The sequence below is a fragment of the Scylla paramamosain genome, chromosome 14, assembly GCF_035594125.1.
Source record: "Scylla paramamosain isolate STU-SP2022 chromosome 14, ASM3559412v1, whole genome shotgun sequence".
NCBI lineage: Eukaryota > Metazoa > Arthropoda > Malacostraca > Decapoda > Portunidae > Scylla > Scylla paramamosain.
This window is the reverse complement of record NC_087164.1, coordinates 21,405,902-21,424,922: the sequence shown is the minus strand read 5'-3', so window position 1 is coordinate 21,424,922 and position 19,021 is coordinate 21,405,902. Positions and strand designations below refer to the sequence as shown.

The window sequence follows — 19,021 nt, the reverse complement described above, 5'->3', positions numbered from 1 at the left end:
GGGTGGCGACACGGAGACTGTGGTGGGCGTGAACAGAAAGGTGAGGCTGGTGGGCAGGGTGCATAGAAAGGTGGGGTGTTGAATCACTTAGGTAGGGTGCACACTGCCTAAACTTCGCTGTAGGTGAAAATGTTCCTTTAATGTATGGATATTTTAGGCAGGATGGAAGAGTTTTATGTGACAGAAATGCTGAGAAAGAAAGGAGAAAGTAAAGTATATGCGGCCGTGAAGAATTCGTGGATACGTGACCATCAGATTCCAGGGCCAGTAATTTTTGTTTGTTTAACCGCGATTTGGAGAAACTTTCCTTTGGAGATTTAGGTTTACAGTAGCTAGCAGTAGTGTCTACATTCATCTGTACTTTTATTAGTCAAAAATGGTGATGAATATTTTTGTACCTGGCAGTTGCTTTGGAAGTGGTAATAAATACCGATGGTGGTGATGGTAGTACATTAATGATATCTAATTGATTAGCTCATCTTATCATCTACACCATGGCATTGTAAAGTAATCATACAATGTTTTTGTATGCCACTGCTCAGATCTGCATATCTGATAGTCCAGATCACAACATGCAGGAATGTTAATATTTAATTAAGTATGATTATATTAATGGAATATGCCTTAAAGGAATATCTGAATTAAAGTGTATTACTTTACTTCTTCAGAATAATACTCCAGATAAATGGAGGTGTTATGTTCCATTATTTCATCAATTCTGGAAAAGTTTTACTAAAAAGGTTCATTGGCAGAAACTGATATTGAAGATTGTCCACTAAGGCCAACCCAGCTTGGTAACAAGCATAATTCCAGTTGGAGTATGAGTTCATAAATTAGTTGGATTTAACACTGATAAGCCTTCCATTGTTGTGGTATTTGGTTTGACTTGAATGGATAAGAGACTCACACAAAACTAAGTGTTACTTTTGGGTGTCACAAAGGGCAAAGTGGCCTTGGTTACAGTTGGAGTTTTTAAAATCTTTGTTAGGTTTGGTTTTGAAAAGCTTCTCCTTGTGTTTTGTCTTTCCCTCCCAAACATTACATTCACACAGGGCACCATGACTGTGGAGGGTAGATGAGATTATCTCAGAGTATGGTACATATGGATTTGTAATAAAAATCATTGCTTAAATAATGTGAAATCCATTAAAATTTTTTGTTAAGTATTTAGATTGAGGTGAATTAGGATGAAGTTATGAATATTTGACAGTTCAAATACAAGCATAACAGAAATAGTATACAATTAGAATTCTATCAGAGCTGGATCAAACCATACACTCATAGAATGTTAGTTGTTTCAGTGCCCGTGAGTTTTACTGGACTGATTTTTCAATTTTTATATGACATTTGTTTTCTATCATATTTGTTGCAGTATTATAAGTGTTATTTTGCTGATGTCATTTTGGAAGATTTTTTCTTTTTTTCTTTTTTGTTATTTCAATCTGTATACGATTCATATAACAAAATTTTATAGATACACCTTTGGGGCTGAAGTAAAAACTTTGGCATTGACATGCACACTTTCTGGTTTCTTCCTTGAAAAGTTTTCATGGACTTGCTTACTAGTGGCACAGGCAGTATTTTAGGATGGGATGGAGAATGCATTCTATTTATTGATAAAGGTCATTGTCTTACTCATTAAAGGGTGGATAGCTGAGGCAAGTCTTCCAACAGGATTTAGTGAGAACTGACTTCCCCTCCCCCTTCTGCACCATGCCACATTGTAAAACAAATAAATAAATAAAAAAAAATAGGAAGGAGTTTCAACTCCCTTTGCTTTGTCCCTTTTAGTTGTTTTTTAATGATGTGTGGAATTACTAAAACACATCTCTACTCTATGCCCCCACACCTCATGACTGGGAATAAAGTTAATCACCCATGTTGACTGCATGATGCTTAGTATAGACCATATCGTAGTAGTCAGCATTGTGACTCCCACATCCTTATGCCTTAGTACAGAAGACAAATTAGATTATAGTGGCAGGACAGTCAAGGCCAATCAACGAATAATGATGGATGTGAGAGACAATGAGGACTTGTGGGAGTTGCTGTTCGCCGACGACCTAGTCATCATTGTGGATATGGAGGAAGAATTACAGGAGAGATATTTGTTATGGAAAGGCAACCTGGAGAGAAAGGGAATGAAAGTGAGCACACAAAAGACAGAGGTAATGGTAAGCAACAGAGAAGGTTATGAGGAAATAAATGTAACATCAGAGGATGGCATAAGATTGAAGCAGATAAGAGAGTTCAAATACCTAGGATCAGTAATTGCAGAAGAAGGAGGAACAGAAAAAGCAGTTAGACAGAGTAAAAGCTGGATGGGGAAAATGGAGGGAAGTGAGTGGAGTGACCTTAGATAAGAAAATACCATTGAAGCTGAGAATGAAGATATACAGAAGTGTGTTGAGACCAGTACTTCTGTATGGTGCAGAGACATGGTATTTAAGGAAGAAAGAGAAAGGCATTCTGGAGAGAACGGAGATGAGGATGGTGAGATGGATGGCTGGCATTTCACTGTTAGAAAGGAGACAAAGTGAAGATATAAGAATGTGTGGAATATGTAATATCAAGGAGAAGGCAAGAGAAGCACGACTAAGATATTTTGGATACGTGATAAGGAGAGAAGAGGATGAACCAGTGAGGAAGGCAATGATGGTGGAGGTTAGGGGGAGAAGGAGGGTTGAGAGACAGAGAATAAGATGGAGATATGTAATAAGGAGTGATATGAACAAGCTAGGAGTGCAAGATGATGCAATGGATAAAAACAGATTGAGAAGGATAACTCGAGCAGCTGACCCTACAATACAGTGGGATTAAGGTCGTATGAAGAAGAAGAAGTCAAGGCCAATCAAACTCTCCTAAGACCATGTTGATCATTGTACCTCAGTTGATAAGATGTCATGTATATAATGAATATCCTGTTAGGGTGTGATTCTCAGGCACTCCCTCATGTAGCCTATCTCTTTACATAAATTTATCACTTTCAAAACATGTCATGACACTGTCTGACAACATTGAAGATCTCCCTTTGAAGAATATGTATATCCTGCCACATAATGGTATACATGATAGTCCAGATTGACTCAATACTACAATATCATTATGACTTGACTAGTAAGATATGATGTATGTTAGAGTCTTGTCTAGGGCTTTGATTACCTGGCATTCTCTCATTGCATAAATTTCTCATTGTGAAACATGAGATGTCACACTAGCATGTTCGAGAAACATAGAAAATTAAAGTTTCCACCAAGCTTGATAATGACTTAGTGTATCCCGAGGATGCTGTTCTTATTCATTCAGAACTGTTGCTGATCCAAGTGCTAGGTAAAACTTATCTACTCTGGAAAAGAAAAGAAAAGAAAAAAAGTCTTCAGTAATGTACCAGTACATGTATTGAGATAGATTTCTAACCTAATCAATGGTGTCATCTACACCTCCAGTGGTGTGGTCTCAAATCATTTTCAACTAAAAGTAGTTTTGTATATATTTTGCCTCGAAACCTGATCCTCTATGGATGCGCTTTCATTTCATGATAGTAAGAAGTGTAAGTAAAGAAATTAGTGAAAATCATGTAAAGTATATAAATGAATCACAGTATAATAGAATGGAGACTTGGTACACTATTGTTCTGCTTGCAGATAGAAATGTTTTGATTGCTGAGAGTGGAACCCTCAAATTTGTTTAATGAAATGAGTGGTGTTTAGATAGAGGTAAATAACATGTTATTGTGAGCATTAGTAAAGATATATTTTTAGAAGAAAAGATAAGTTTATTTTGCAGATCCATATATTACAAGAACTAAGGTGAAAAAAATAAATAAAAAAATAAATAAATAAGGCTACATGAAAAAAAAAAAAAATGCAGCATGTGAACAGTTTGATTTCAATTCATGTAGTAAAAAATAATGAAGGAAGGAGGCAGCAGGGATAACAACAATAAAGAAAAATAGTAAAATCACCTTGGTGTGGAAGAATAGGGTAGGGAGGAGAGTGAGCATGGGGGTAGAGAATAAAACTTTTGACGTGTCATAATAACTCTGACACCAAATTTTTAAACAAAAATCTGATTTGCAGAATCCAGAAAGTTGAAAAGGTGGATGTGATATTAGTAAAATGGTGAAAATAATGAAAATGTATGTGGAAGGAGAATGGGAATGAACTGTGGACTAGTGACTATGGTTTAGTGCAACACTGATAAAGTGGGTAAAGGTGACAGAACAGGATATACAGTATGATAAAAGAGAGAAAAAACAAGACCAGACTCTTGTTGCAGGTTTTCCTTTTGAGTCAGTACACCTATTGTAGTGAGTATTCAACAGGCTCAGCATCAACCAGTAAATAATTAACACAAACACATATCAAATTACTCCTAGCCTCCTCATGTGATAACCACAGAGGAGATAGCATTTCCTCGTCACTCTCCTATCCCTTCTGTAAATGTAGCTGGTGGTAGGCCTGCTACATTTATCTCGTTGGGGACGAGTAGTAATACTAAGTTCATCACATCATGAATCAGGAGTAGAAAACAAGGCGGATGACTACCGTAACCGGATGTTGATTTTGTTACAGGGAGGAAACGGGGGGGTGGGGGGGGAAGGACAGTCTTTAAGAAGCGGTGTTATTTTAAAGCTATGTTACTGGTGCGAGCTGATAACGTTGGATGCTATTACTGTTTGTCTGACAAATATATAATTATAAACACAAATCTTTATAATGTTTGGTTTGGTTCCTGTCCTTATTACTACTCGTTTCTGTAATCCCTCTCATTCCTATTTCAATATTTTTACCATTACATTTCGAATTGAGCATGTACCTACGTGCATGCATATATGATAAAGGATTCAGTGACAATATTGTACATGTATGTGACGAGTACTTGCATTAAATATCATATCCTCAGAATCTGCGTAAATACAAACACCAGAGTGAAAATCTCATTAATATGAAGCTACGAATAAGTGATGTAGAAAGAAAAAAAAAAAAGTCGGATCATTACAGACACTTAAGCGATATGATCTTGACAGTCGTCAAAGCAATCACTGGACAAAACGGGCACAATGACTTATTACCATTGTATTCTAGTATGATATATTGTTCAGTGGAGAGGAAAAAGGAACATGTGTACTCTTCCTCTGTGTTCTTTGAGCACTAGACTATAGAAGGGTCATCGTATTAAAACCTGATGATTCCTTCATTTATGATGTTGGTGCATTTATTCTTGCGCATATTCACGATAGCAAATTACTCTTAATATGTACATGTAGTATGTGGAGTATAGCGAGTGACAGGTGGAATATCTAAGGTCGCAGCTATTGGAGAAGGCAAGGGGAGACTTCAACGACATGTTATCCAGCGTCATGCCGAAAATTTGGGACGAATATCGTGAAGTTTCGTGTATTCATGTTTATTGACAAACTAACGCTACGTAGGCATGGTGGTAACCTACCTCATAACACGTAACATGATACTGCCTTGGTGACTGCTTGCTGGTGAAGAGCGCAAAAGCTTAGCGAATAATGAGGCTATTTTCAAAGGTCACAGAGATGATCATACGGGTTTTCATTAATGGCTTTCTCGTTGATGGTGCAGAATCCCTGTCAGTATTATTAGAATAACAGATATATATATATATATATATATATATATATATATATATATATATATATATATATATATATATATATATATATATATATATATATATATATACACACACACACACACAGTAATACCTCGTTATTCGAACTTAATTGGTTCTTTTGAACTGTTCGGATTGGGAATGTTCGAATTGAGAAGCAATTTATCCCATTCAAATTAATGTAAGAGAGAGAGAGAGAGAGAGAGAGAGAGAGAGAGAGAGAGACTTTGTGCTTTACCCACCTATGCCACCCACCAGCTCAGTCAACGACCTTGGTTCAGTAATCTGTTACCACTATAGACGATAGTATACATTTGGTATTTATCGTATTATCAGCCTCACTGACAGCATACCAATAAATTAAATGATTAATAGGTAATACATTAACTTGCGTGGACGATAGTAGTATAGTAGTTTAAGTAGTTGCTTGACTGACGGTCCGAATGGCGTCGCTTGAACCGGCTTTTGTGTTCGAATCGGAGGACCGCGATCGAATTGGAGGACAAAATTTGTTCGCCAATCCTGGTCGAATTGGAAGTTATTCGAATTGAAGGATGTTCGAATCGCGGGGTATGACTGTGTGTGTGTGTGTGTGTGTGTGTGTGTGTGTGTATATATATATATATATATATATATATATATATATATATATATATATATATATATATATATATATATATATATATATATATATAATTAGATTAAAAAATAATAATCTCGTTAACTCCCACAAGACCCTGTCGAGAATAGTCGATATAATATATTTATAATGTATTTAGCATCACACTTCATCCCTTTGTAAAAATGAGGAACGTAATACGCAAGCGAGAACTATATCGCGACTATGGTCTCAGTCTGGTTAGACACGCCGTCACCAAACCGAGTAATTAATTGTCTGATAACACTGATAGAGGAACAGGGAGTTACTTGTTTCTCTACGTTAATGGTGAAACTCGTGTGATTTTCCACGACCCAAGTACGCAGGTAATAGTCTGCACTCTTCTCAGTTTGTTTTATTTGCGGTAAGAGAAGCTGAGGAGGTAAAAGTGGGTTGAGCTAATTGAAGTGAACATAATTTTAGATATTTATTACTATTACCAAAAGTGAGAAAAGTCGCCTTTGCTCTTATGCTTACAATGGCTTATGAAAAGTTAGCCATCTTCATTAGTTGTATTGAATCACTGACGTTACAATATAATTATTGCATCATGTTTTACGTGTGAAGATTTCTTTTTATGTGGTGGCCTATTGTGAATGCAACTTGTGAAAAGAGATTGCATTATTGTAAAGAGACTGCAGCAGTTATGATATTTTCATGTTGAGGATGAGGATGAATGTTAATGAAAAAGGTTGATTTTAACATTTTAAAGGGTTTCTAGAACTCATGGTGTGCGAAGACAATTAATTAGTTGTTCTGCAGAGAGAGAGAGAGAGAGAGAGAGAGAGAGAGAGAGAGAGAGAGAGAGAGAGAGAGAGAGAGAGAGAGAGAGTGTAACATGAAGCAGTTGCATGCTAGCTTGTTAACGCTTAACTGTTGGTGTTGCATTCATCTGCGTCTGACAAAGCTAAAGTCAGGTTTTTTTTTTTTTTGGGGGGGGCTTTTTTTGGCCGGTGTCCCTCATTTTATATATATATATATATATATATATATATATATATATATATATATATATATATATATATATATATATATATATATATATATATATATATATATATATATATATATATATATATATATATATATATTGTTTGAGCTGTAGAATGGGAATCCTTTTCAGAGGCCGCCGTGTATGCTTACGTACATACATTTGTTTGGGATTAGCAGCATTGGGTTCTAGAGGGCAGTGGCTCAGTCTCACTGGTTTTACATACGACTATTGTTGTTTTTGTTATTATTGTTATTATTATTATTATTATTATTATTATTATTATTATTATTATTATTATTATTATTATTACTACTACTACTACTACTACTACTACTACTACTACTACTACTACTACTACTACTACTACTACTACTACTACTACTACTACTATGATCCGTACGTATCAAAACAAGGGGCTTTGTTTCACGCCAAGGGACACGCCACATGCTTGTTGGTCACTCAGGAATGAGTCATGGTACACTCAGGACGTTCTCACAGCCTGCCTAGTCGTGTTGGCTCATGGATGTTTTCAGGTATATACGTACATCTGTGGGAGTTTATTTGCGGGGGTGTATCGCAGAATATTGATTTAGGTGGTGGTATTCCCGGAATGGATTGGTAGGTACACTTGTTTTGCATGTGTTTCATAAGTAATAAATTTTCCATAAAGTAAATGAGTTTTTCGTGATGTATGGAGGAATATACTTTCTGTTGTGTTCGAGTACAATCTGCCTCGAAATGGTGATAATAACGTATCACTACATACTGAATTGTCAATGCGTTTCGCCTCACTCTCTTAAAATAGCAGCGATTCTTGGAAGAACACCAGCTTACCAGTCCACTGAGTAAGGGCTATTTGGAATGTCGATTAAGGACAAGCAGTGTTATCATACTAATCATGATAGTTGTGTTATGAAGACACATTTATCTTCCTGCCATTCCTGATATACATGAAAACTAATTGTGATATTACATGTATTTGATCTGGTAATGAACGAATGACCAATAAGGCACCAAGGAAATGCACATGAATACTGAGAGAGGAACGTCGAGTGATGATGGAAATGGACGAGCATAATTTTCCTGGTGTTCAGAATTGCAGACTGTCCTGACATCGTATGGGGATAAGATGGCAGGACAGTTCACAATTCAGATGCCAGAGAGGCTGCAAAAATTCCACAAATAGACCTCTTCATGATAAAAGAAAGATGGCGGTGGCTGTGATACATTGCGTTCGGTGCCAGACCGGATTTTATCCCAAGCAGTCGAATGGGAACCTGAAAGATCAAGGAGAGGAAGACCTAAGGCAGGTCATGTTTGAACAATGACGAGAGAAGATGGGAACCAGAGCAAGGTGAAATGACAGAGCGTTGCATCAAGGTTTTGTTCTTTATGACCGCACTGATACATTCTTTCAGTCACTTAGGCTGTCCATACTGAGCCAGTCTAGAAAGTGTAAAGCACATAGGCTATTTATTTATTTATTTATTATTTATTTATTTTATTTTATTTGTTTATTTTATTTTTTTTTCATATATTTCATCCTATGTGTTGGCGTATTTTAGGCAGACGTATTTTAGACTTCGTAACCGACCAAGAGACTCTCATGACAGGCGAGGGAAATGATAAATCGCCCCTGCCGCCACTCACTCTAGTCACGCATCCCACTGCCAGTCATTGCTCTGCATCTGTGGATCCGTTGTACTCCTTGACCGTCACGAATACTGTATATATGTTCCAGGATGAAATTTTTTTTTCCGTGAATGCGAAATATAATCTACTGAAAGAGTGAATAATTCGTTGTATTAATGGAAATAGATGATGTGTACCGGGTCACATTTTTACCGCTCTGTATTGTAATATTAAAAACAAGTATTTATCATGATTTCCTTCAGTCTCAGAATGTAAAATATCTCGAAATGGATAGATCTCTTAATTATTTGGCATTGACACTCACCTTATCTAATCCAATAAGACGAAATTAAATTGGCAATTAAAATGGCGCTCTTCAAAATCCGTTGACCTTGTTTCAGTAAATCATCGAAAATTATACTTGTAATTTTGTATATCAATCATCATTACCATTACCTCAATTATACGTGCAAAAAAAAAAACACACACACACACACACACACCTTATAGAAACATAATTATATAAGACTTGTAGTTGATTCTGCTTATATATATATATATATATATATATATATATATATATATATATATATATATATATATATATATATATATATATATATATATATATATATATATATATATTGTAGACATAAGGATATATGTCTGCCATAGTTATGGATATTTTGAGTATAAAACCAGGGGCAAGTTGTGGTAATTACTTTAATGTGATGGTGGCGTTAAGGAAAGTGAGATCTAAAAAAAATATCCAAGGGAAGATAGCAAAACCAAAAGACATTGAAGTAGATTGAGAAATGAGTAAGTATGGAGATTGTAGCGAGGTTTATGTCGTTATATTGTAGCCTACGAGGAATTTGATAGAAAAAAAAAAGTTATTCATATGCAGAAGCAAATAGCTGAGCTGGGTGTGAATGGGAAATACTTGAATCTACTATACGATTTATATTGGAAGTAGAAAGCAGCGAGACAATGACGTAGCATAATGAAGCGAATGAACAGAAATAAGGACCCGTTGTCTCAAACGTTTCGATACCTTACCTGATTACTTTTAACAGTCTGGTTCCTGTGGATGTTATTATGGTTTTAAGGTGTGTTTTCACGATCCTAGTGATAGTTTAACAGGGATTCTGCACCGTGAAAAAAAAAAAAAAGCGTGAGAAACCAACTAATCTCTGTGATCTTTGAAAACCAACATAATGGAAGCTCAGTGTTTAAGAATGCTAGCCAGGATGCGAGCGTGAGACTGGGTGTAAGCTTTATCCCCCACAATTCTCTTTATAGCGAGATGATCTTTTGAAGGAATGGAAAGGCTTAGTTCTGTAGTCCAAAACCTTTCAGGATCTTATCTCGACTACATTCAACAGGTGGAAGTTATTGAGGGGTTTATTCTTATATTTGTTTTTCATCCTAGAGGCAAGAGGGAATATGGTCAAAACCTTTGTATGATTAGTGTCCATGCTCGTATTTTGGTGTTAAGGTTGAAGTGTAAGCAAAAAAAAAAAAAAAAAAAAATGGAATTGAAGACAGCTGATGTGTAGCACTGTTGGCACAAGCTGCTGAAAATACCATGGACATAAAGAAAGGAAGAATTGAAGGTTATATCAGGAATATGAGATATAGGAATGTGATTTTTTATAAAGATTAGGAAAAAAAACAAGGGAATTCTTTTGTGATTTGTAATAAGAAGGGAAGATATGGAGAATGTGAACTGGACAGGAAGGGAACGAGTGGTAGGAATATATATATATATATATATATATATATATATATATATATATATATATATATATATATATATATATATATATATATATATATATATATATATATATATATATATATATATGCGAAAATAATGAAGGGAGTGGGTGGAAGAAATATATCCAAACACATTTGCTGCCAGCCACGAAAATTGAAAATATGTGGCAGCTTTTTTAGTCGTTCAGGTGTACAGAGACTAGTATTTAGGGCGCGAAATCTGAAACATTATTATCGTCACTTAACTGGCGGTTGTGCCCTTGTTGTGCAGAGTGTGGGTGCAAGCTTCGCTGTGAACCCAGTGGATGTCGTAGGTAATCCATAGTTGGTATAGACCTTCCTATTCCATACGTACGGTGCGCCACATGATAATACAGTGCAGCTGTATAGGCTTGTAGGTGTGACTTGTAGAATTGGAGGGAAGTTCGGCGTCTGCTTACAAGCCTTGTAAGCAGACGCCGAACTTCCCTCCAATTCTACAAGTCACACCTACAAGCTCCTTCATCTTTTTTTCAACTCTTAGAGTTGAAAAAAAGATGAAGGAGCAGACAGCACTACCCGGTTCAAATAAGGAATTGCTGGCCGTTTGACCCCAAGCGACGAATTAACAGATTTATTTACCAAAAACGTTGAAGTATAGGTAGCCTGTCATCAATGGAAGACTATTCTTTCAATAGTTTATTGATGCCTAGAATTAACTGAAGGTATTCCTCGGAAAAGTTGTTTGAAAGAGCAAGCAGTGTGTGGAAGTGACTCTCCACAACCGGAAACAGATAGCAGCTCTCTCTCTCTCTCTCTCTCTCTCTCTCTCTCTCTCTCTCTCTCTCTCTCTCTCTCTCTCTCTCTCTCTCTCTCTCTCTCTCTCTCTCTCTCTCTCTCTCTCTCTCTCTCTCTCTCTCCCCGAGGCCAAGGCCATGAGTGAGCCTCCACCTCACCCCGCGCCAGCGTGCATGAGTGTGTATATCCGACACGCCAACGTGAGCACTGTAATGATTCACATCCTGTAGACGCAAAAAAATTTAGTGCTAGTTTTGTTTGTATATATATATGCACTATATGTGGTTTAAAAATGTTCATACACTGCATGGCTTTGATAGAATAATCATAATATTTTGAACGTGTATGATGATAATGGTTAAGCCTAATTATGTAAGATTTAAAATAATGAACGTGTTTCACATGTGGCTGTAATTATTTCATTATGGAATCACTGAGTTTATAGAATTCCATATTTCATGACACCGCAACGTGGCCACACGCCAAAACACCAAATTACAAATAATGTGAAAAGATGGGGTAAACAACATGTTGAATATACAGTCGCATTTAGATCAGACAATAGAAGGCTCTCCCGACAAGGAAGCATCTCATGATCCAGCATCAGAGAGAGAGAGAGAGAGAGAGAGAGAGAGAGAGAGAGGAGAGAGAGAGAGGAGAGAGAGAGAGAGAGAGAACTACGTCCTCCTCCAGGCCTAAAAGAGGTGAGTGCCGCACCGTTACACAGGGAGTGTTTCCTTCATACCATCATTTCTTTGTAACGCGTTCCTTCCATTTAAATCTAACGTGCATTTTCATCGTTAGAAACGAACTTTCGGTGACGAATTTTACGAAAACTAGTGTAGCAGAGTAGTTACTGTAGTGGTTGTTTTCGTATTTTTTTAAATTTATTTATTTTTCATTACTCGTATTATGACCACTGTAGTTCCAGTTTTGGCGACTGTGTCATCTAAAAACCTGTGTTGAAGAAATGGCAGGAAATCCATCCTACGCAGTGTTGGGTTTAGGGGGATCAAGCAGCCATCTGCAGCGTTGTACTCCTCCGGACATTAAGTACTGATTCATTTTGGTGACCTTAAACAAACGTTTTTGGCGATCGGGATCTGCTGGGTGATCTTTTTCTTTTCGAACGGCTGAAAATTGTTGAATCGATACACCAGCATTGTCTATGGATGCTGTACTTTTATATGCATCTATTTTTATATATCACTAGTTATCTCTGTTCTGGACGCGAGATCATTGGTTCTGTTTGGCATGAAGACTCACAGACAACCACATGTAAAATTATAACGAAATTTCGACCATGTAAAAATGATACTTTCACAAACTGTACTGACATGCCATTGAGAGAGAGAGAGAGAGAGAGAGAGCGAGAGAGAGAGAGAGAGAGAGAGAGAGAGAGAGAGAGAGAGAGAGAGAGAGAGAGAGAGAGAGATGTTGTTAATACTTTTTAGCAATGTAATCCGTCTTGTGTGAGTTAATGTTTATTTTTTTTATTTTATTTATTTATTTATCTATTTATTTATTTACTTATTTATTTGTTTATTTATTTATTTATTTATTTATTTATCTATTTTTTGTAGTATAGCTGCGGCATGTCGAGAATCTGGCCCATCCCATGCACAGTAATAAAGTCGGTTGTGAGGATGGCGTATGAACGTGGCCTTGACTCAAGCACTGAAGACAGAAATTGCTGTGTTCTAGGAAATATCACAATGTCACGGTTTCCATCGCGTCTTTGTCAGAATTTAAGCCAGAGAGAGAGAGAGAGAGAGAGAGAGAGAGAGAGAGAGAGAGAGAGAGAGAGAGAGAGAGATCATGTGAGAAACTTGAAGCGAAGACGTAAAAAAAAGCTTGAATACACCACTGAAGAGGAGTTGTGTGTTACATACGTATGCCCACTCTCTCTCCCTCCCTCTCGCTTTACCTCTTTATTCACTTTCCTCTCTCTCTCTCTCTCTCTCTCTCTCTCTCTCTCTCTCTCTCTCTCTCTCTCTCTCTCTCTCTCTCTCTCTCTCTCTCTCTCTCTCTATTACTTTTAGTTTTCAGTGCCCCCATCTCTCTCTCTCTCTCTCTCTCTCTCTCTCTCTCTCTCTCTCTCTCTCTCTCTCTCTCTCTCTCTCTCTCTCTCTCTCTCTCTCTCTCTCTCTATCTATCTATCTATCTATCTCTCTCGCTATTACTTTTAGTTTTCAGTGCCCCCAGTTATTTATTACTTATTCCAGTGAAGAAAATAAAAACTGTTTGCTCTTTGTAATTTCCTAAGTTTCTGCTTCTGTTTTTATGAACAGTTAACTTTATTTCACTAGAAGCCAAGGAGCTGTGTTTATGATCCTGTCTGTTTAATATACTTGTGTTAGAAGCTTTTAGGTGGGAAGGTTGGGAGCTGTGAGAACATTGATTTATCTACAATAGCACCCATGGAGTGATATGCAGTATATAAGTTGTGAAATACATACTACATCACCATTCCCAACAAGTGAGTTGCATGAGTAAAAAAAAAAGAAAAAAAAAGCCGGTTAAAAAATAGTGCCGTACTTACAGAAAAAAAAAAAGGAACAACCGAGAGCAGTAATAATATTGAAAGAAACCCCGTTACTCCTTCTATAGCAATTCACTCGTGGGCAGGAAGAAATACAGAAATAGGAGGAGAGTTCCATAGGTAACCTGTAAATGGGCTGAGAGAATCAAAGAGTTCAGATACTGGTTAACTCATCCATTAGTGTGGTGGACAGAATAGGGATGGGAATAAGTAGGAAGTTGGGCAGCAAAGTCGTGGGAGGTGGCGGAGGCATGCATTTAGCAAGTTCGAAAGAGCAGTAACCATGGAAATTATGGTAGAAAAATAGTTAGAGATGCAACCTTGAGTCGGTGAGTGAAAGAATCAATACAATGGTTCTTATTGTTACTGCAGTCATGAGGAGTTATGTGATTTGCTCAATTTCACACACACAAAAAAATTCTTGTTAAAAAAAAGATGTCTTGTCTTGGAGTGAGGAGTGGAGGAGGGTCATGAGATACGTATTGGGATGGGAGTGGATTGATAGACTGAGGAAAGCATACAGGAAAGGAATGTCCACTGTTGTTGGAAGCGGGAGTATTGATATGGGTTGCCAGATGCTATTTTGGGGTAGAACTGCCCGTCAGCTTGGGTCATTGTACCATGCATGTTGTATCTTGCATTATATGAGGATTTTGCCAGTGTTTTTGATGGGAGCATAATGCATATGATTGATATTAATACAACAGGGTATGCGAGACGGTACTGTGCACTGAAAAATGTATGCAAGTACAGTTAAAACACTTGTCTGTAGAGCAGTGAAGACTCACACGAGTTTCAAGAAATGCCTCTGCACAATCGAAAGATCAGAGTATGATGTGGCTTTTAAGTGGCACACGTATCATTGGGCCAATTTTCTTCAGTGACACCATAAACGCAGACCGGTACCACACCCATTCTGGAACCATTCAACAATGAAGGCGCAACTGCACACACAGTTTGTGCGGGGCATTTCTGGTATTTGCTTTAGCGGAAACTGCAATGCCGTACATATTAAAATCTTATGGGTGAAAGATCAGCGCAAATAAAAAAGAAAAAAAAAATAACATTATTGTTTTCATTATCTTTGAGTGCGTCTCTGCTGTAGCTTGTAGGAGCATTTCATGTTATGAAGATGTAGTTTACGTTGCAACGTTTCCTAAGCAAAGATTATAATACATTTGCTCCGCTGATCTACACTATACTTTGACGCAGGGCGATCTCGGTTTAATATATAAATGGAATGTTGTACGACGCTTTCCTCTTCGCAGTTTCTGTTAGCTAGACTTGCATACATACTTGCTTGATCCGCTTCATAAGGTCTAGCATCACAAATCCTTGAGATGATGAGAGGGAACGATCGCTACGCAAATTTGTGAGGGAGGAAGCCTGCCGTCATGCAATCTATTATTGGAAATAATTAGGCGTTTCGCTTATTACTCGTTTTATTTATTCCTAGCTTACACCGTTATATCCAGATTTGTCTTTGTAGGATGAGTTAGTCTACTTCACTATAGATGTGATAACTGATCAGATAATAACTATCCATGTTTACATCAAATTCATTATTATTTCTTTTTATTATACATTCTGTTGTACACAATATCGATTAATGTTTTATATACAGTCACTGCTGATGGTGTCAATTAAAATTATCTATTGTATAAGACCTTAACTGAGGTAAATAATGTAAGTAAGAATCGGCAGTGCATGTGTAACAATCAAGGGAAGTACCGATCATCCATGGTGACACTGGGCCACCTGTGAGACCACCTCGTATCATTTTCCTCGGTATTTTGTTTTGAAAAAAAAAAAAAGTTCATTGTGAAAACTACTCAATAAATTCATTACTCATAAGGTTTTATAAAGGTTTGTAAATAAAACTGAGTAAGTAACTCGTGCAGTGTTTGAACTCTACTTCACACACACACACACACACACACACACACACACACACAGAGAGAGAGAGAGAGAGAGAGAGAGAGAGAGAGAGAGAGAGAGAGAGAGAGAGAGAGAGAGAGAGAGAGAGAGAGAGATTTTTTTTTCATGCTTAAAAGCATGTCACGAACAGCAGGACAGTGAAGACAGTAGTGGTCTAAAGTATTGCAGAAGAGTGTATGTGCATGTGGTAAAGTGTAGTTCTCCCTCCAGTCTCCAGACTTGCTACATCGGCCAGTGACCCAGTCTGATGCTTGCCGTCACAACGTTGTGACTGCGGATCATGACGCCTTGACGACGGTACTTGTAACTGTGGGTGCGATTGGTGTCGTAGTGTTGTATGGATGTACTGCGAGGTGTATGGCTGATCCTGCACCTGTCCGTAGATCGCAGAGCGGCCAACTTGATCATCCAGCAGTGGCAGTGTGGTGAGAGTGGCAGTGCGTTACCACGGGGCCCCAGGTGACGGAGTGCCTTTGCCAGTCCGTCCACTGTCACTGTGGGAGAGACCTACATGTGAAGGTATCCAAAGAAAGGTGATAAGTAAAGATCGATCTCTTGCCTCTGGAAGTAAGGCTAAGATTTGTTTTGCAAGTTGGAAAGGTCGTGGAGATAAAAGAGCCTGAAGAGCTGACTGAGTCAGTTTACCACTCCACTGTCTCTCAGGCACAGCAGTGTCACCGCATCTATGACTCCCTGTAACTCGCAGAATGTTGAGCTTGGAGTAGTCAGGAAGTCTGCGACCAATCCATCCTCTCTGCTGGATCCATGTCAGGGGAGAAGACTGCTCTCCTCGCCCGTCCATCCTGCTGCACTAAGCCATCGGTGAATACGCGGTGAGGTACCGGGATGGATGAGGACTCTTCTCGTATGACTGCCAAGGCTTGTTGTTTCTGTAGAGCTGAGAGTTCCGCCTTCGATGTTGGAGTGAAGTGAACTGCTGGGATGCAAGCGAGTCAGGGTAGAGATTCAGGAACAAACATTGCCTCAGTAAGCCTATTGAGGAGAGAACATACATTTCTAATAAGAATGCGACCTCCAGGCTGTATTTGCGGTATGCGTGAGTGAGGGCCAAGTGCAGCCCTGGTAACATGTGAGTAATGAGGGGAGAGTTGAGGAGAGTAGAAGCATTTAACAGTGAGGTATGATACATTACTATGTATTCTTTCTGTGAGGGAAGGAAGCTTAAGTTCTGTCTGCATGTTGACAATTGTTAACAATGGGCAGCCTAAAATAAACCGCATTACTCTGTTTTGATAATTTTCTAGAAGTTCCAGACAGGAGAAAGATAGTCTACCATTGAGCATATAAAAGTCACGTAGAGTTCTGGCCAACGGTATAGAAATACCGCTCGCTTTGGTGGTGACTTGAGTGACGCTCTTCTCTAGTAGAATCAGGTCTCGGATGACTGGGTGAACACACCCTGCTTGGGTGGCTCGAGAGATCCGAGGTGGACATACACAGAGGAACATTACGATCTCCGATGGAAAATACAGGAAACAGTCTTGGGCTGCGGAGAGAAAATATTCTGCTTTTTTCTGGGCATAAAGAGACCACACGAAGAGGATGCAGTAGCGAAGGAGTCGAGTTGACGATATAAATCTTCTGCGGAGTTGGAATGAATCCAAATATCGTTAGCATAACAGGTGACGGAAATATCCTCGTATCCATTATATGCATTTCCATTTATACCAAAATCGACCTGTTGACCCAGGGTAATGTCTGTTGACAACGTCAAACGCACTCTGAAGATCTATAAATGCTTCTACACTGTTGGAGAAGAGGCGAGAATACAGCTCCACGAGGCAGTGGTGTGTGTTTCTCTGGCTGAAAACCGAACAATCGTGGCGAGAGCTCCTCTTTCAGCCTGTACATGAGACAGTTGAGCAAATGTCTATCACTTTACTGAAACATATTTGTTTGGCCATAGTATATATATATATATATATATATATATATATATATATATATATATATATATATATATATATATATATATATATATATATATATATATATATATATATATATATACTCGTATATATATATATGTGTGTGTGTGTGTGTGTGTGTGTGTGTGTGTGTGTATAATTTTTGCAGGAGAAAACGCCACTATACCATTAGAGAGAGAGAGAGAGAGAGAGAGAGAGAGAGAGAGAGAGAGAGTGAGTGAGTGAGTGAGTGAGTGAGTGAGTGAGTGAGTGAGTGTTTATTCCTGCACCAGTTTTCAGTTGTGATATACATATAGGGAATTACATTTGAGGGATTATATTTTTATCTCATTTGGTCTATTAATACTATACTCGAAACGTATGAATTCTCTTAGCCTTGCCCTTATCCTCATCATCTCCCTTATCAACACACTGATAGAGGAAAGAAAAATAACGTTTTGTGTCCTTGAAACATTGCTGCAGCTTATCATAGCTACTTGTATTTGCCATATCTTTCACAAACTTACGTTCTTTTGTCAAATTATTCCATTTCTATCATTGCTTTTTACACTGGTATCAGTCATCCACTTTCTTCTCTCTTCCCGTGATGTCAAACCAAATTTAACCATCTCTTCTTCATAATATTGATAAAACAACCAGACTAGGGACAATGTGCCAGTCTCGAACAAATCATGGCATACTATTTTCTTGTCATCATTTCTTCACCAGTGTGTGTGCAAAAGCTAGTCTGATATATGTCAACAGTGTATAAGTGGCATTCATTATCTTATTAATTTATTTTCCAGGTGATAAGTCATAATGAATCATCCTTGCAAGATCATTCCATTCACTTTCTCTGTTTATTATCTTATCACCCAGTTTGTAGGTACACACTTTGTTACGTCCCCCTCCTTCCAAAGGGAAACGGAGGATGTCATTGGTTCTTCCAGTACCTACAGACCCCCAAGTCTGTTTCTGGTTCAATCCACTTGGCTGTATGGCATGGCATGACACCAATCCTTGACACTGAATCACATCAGAAGCTGACATGGCAGAGGCACAATAATCTCCCTATTCCTCTCTTCCTCTTTTTGCTCTCTTTCTCCTTTTCTTCTCTCTTTCTCTCCTCT

At 37.9% G+C, this 19,021-nt stretch overlaps 1 protein-coding gene across 2 annotated transcripts in view; it reads left to right on the top strand.

Annotated features, from left to right (window-relative positions):
• The window catches only part of LOC135107007 (solute carrier family 12 member 9-like), a 43,463-nt gene that overhangs the window by 165 nt on the left and 24,277 nt on the right, over positions 1–19,021 (top strand). For both annotated transcript variants that reach the window (XM_064016537.1, XM_064016538.1), the window contains exon 1: positions 1–40. This exon is cut by the window's left edge. In XM_064016537.1, the coding sequence (XP_063872607.1) occupies positions 1–40 (40 nt within the window). The remainder of the gene's footprint in view (positions 41–19,021) is intronic.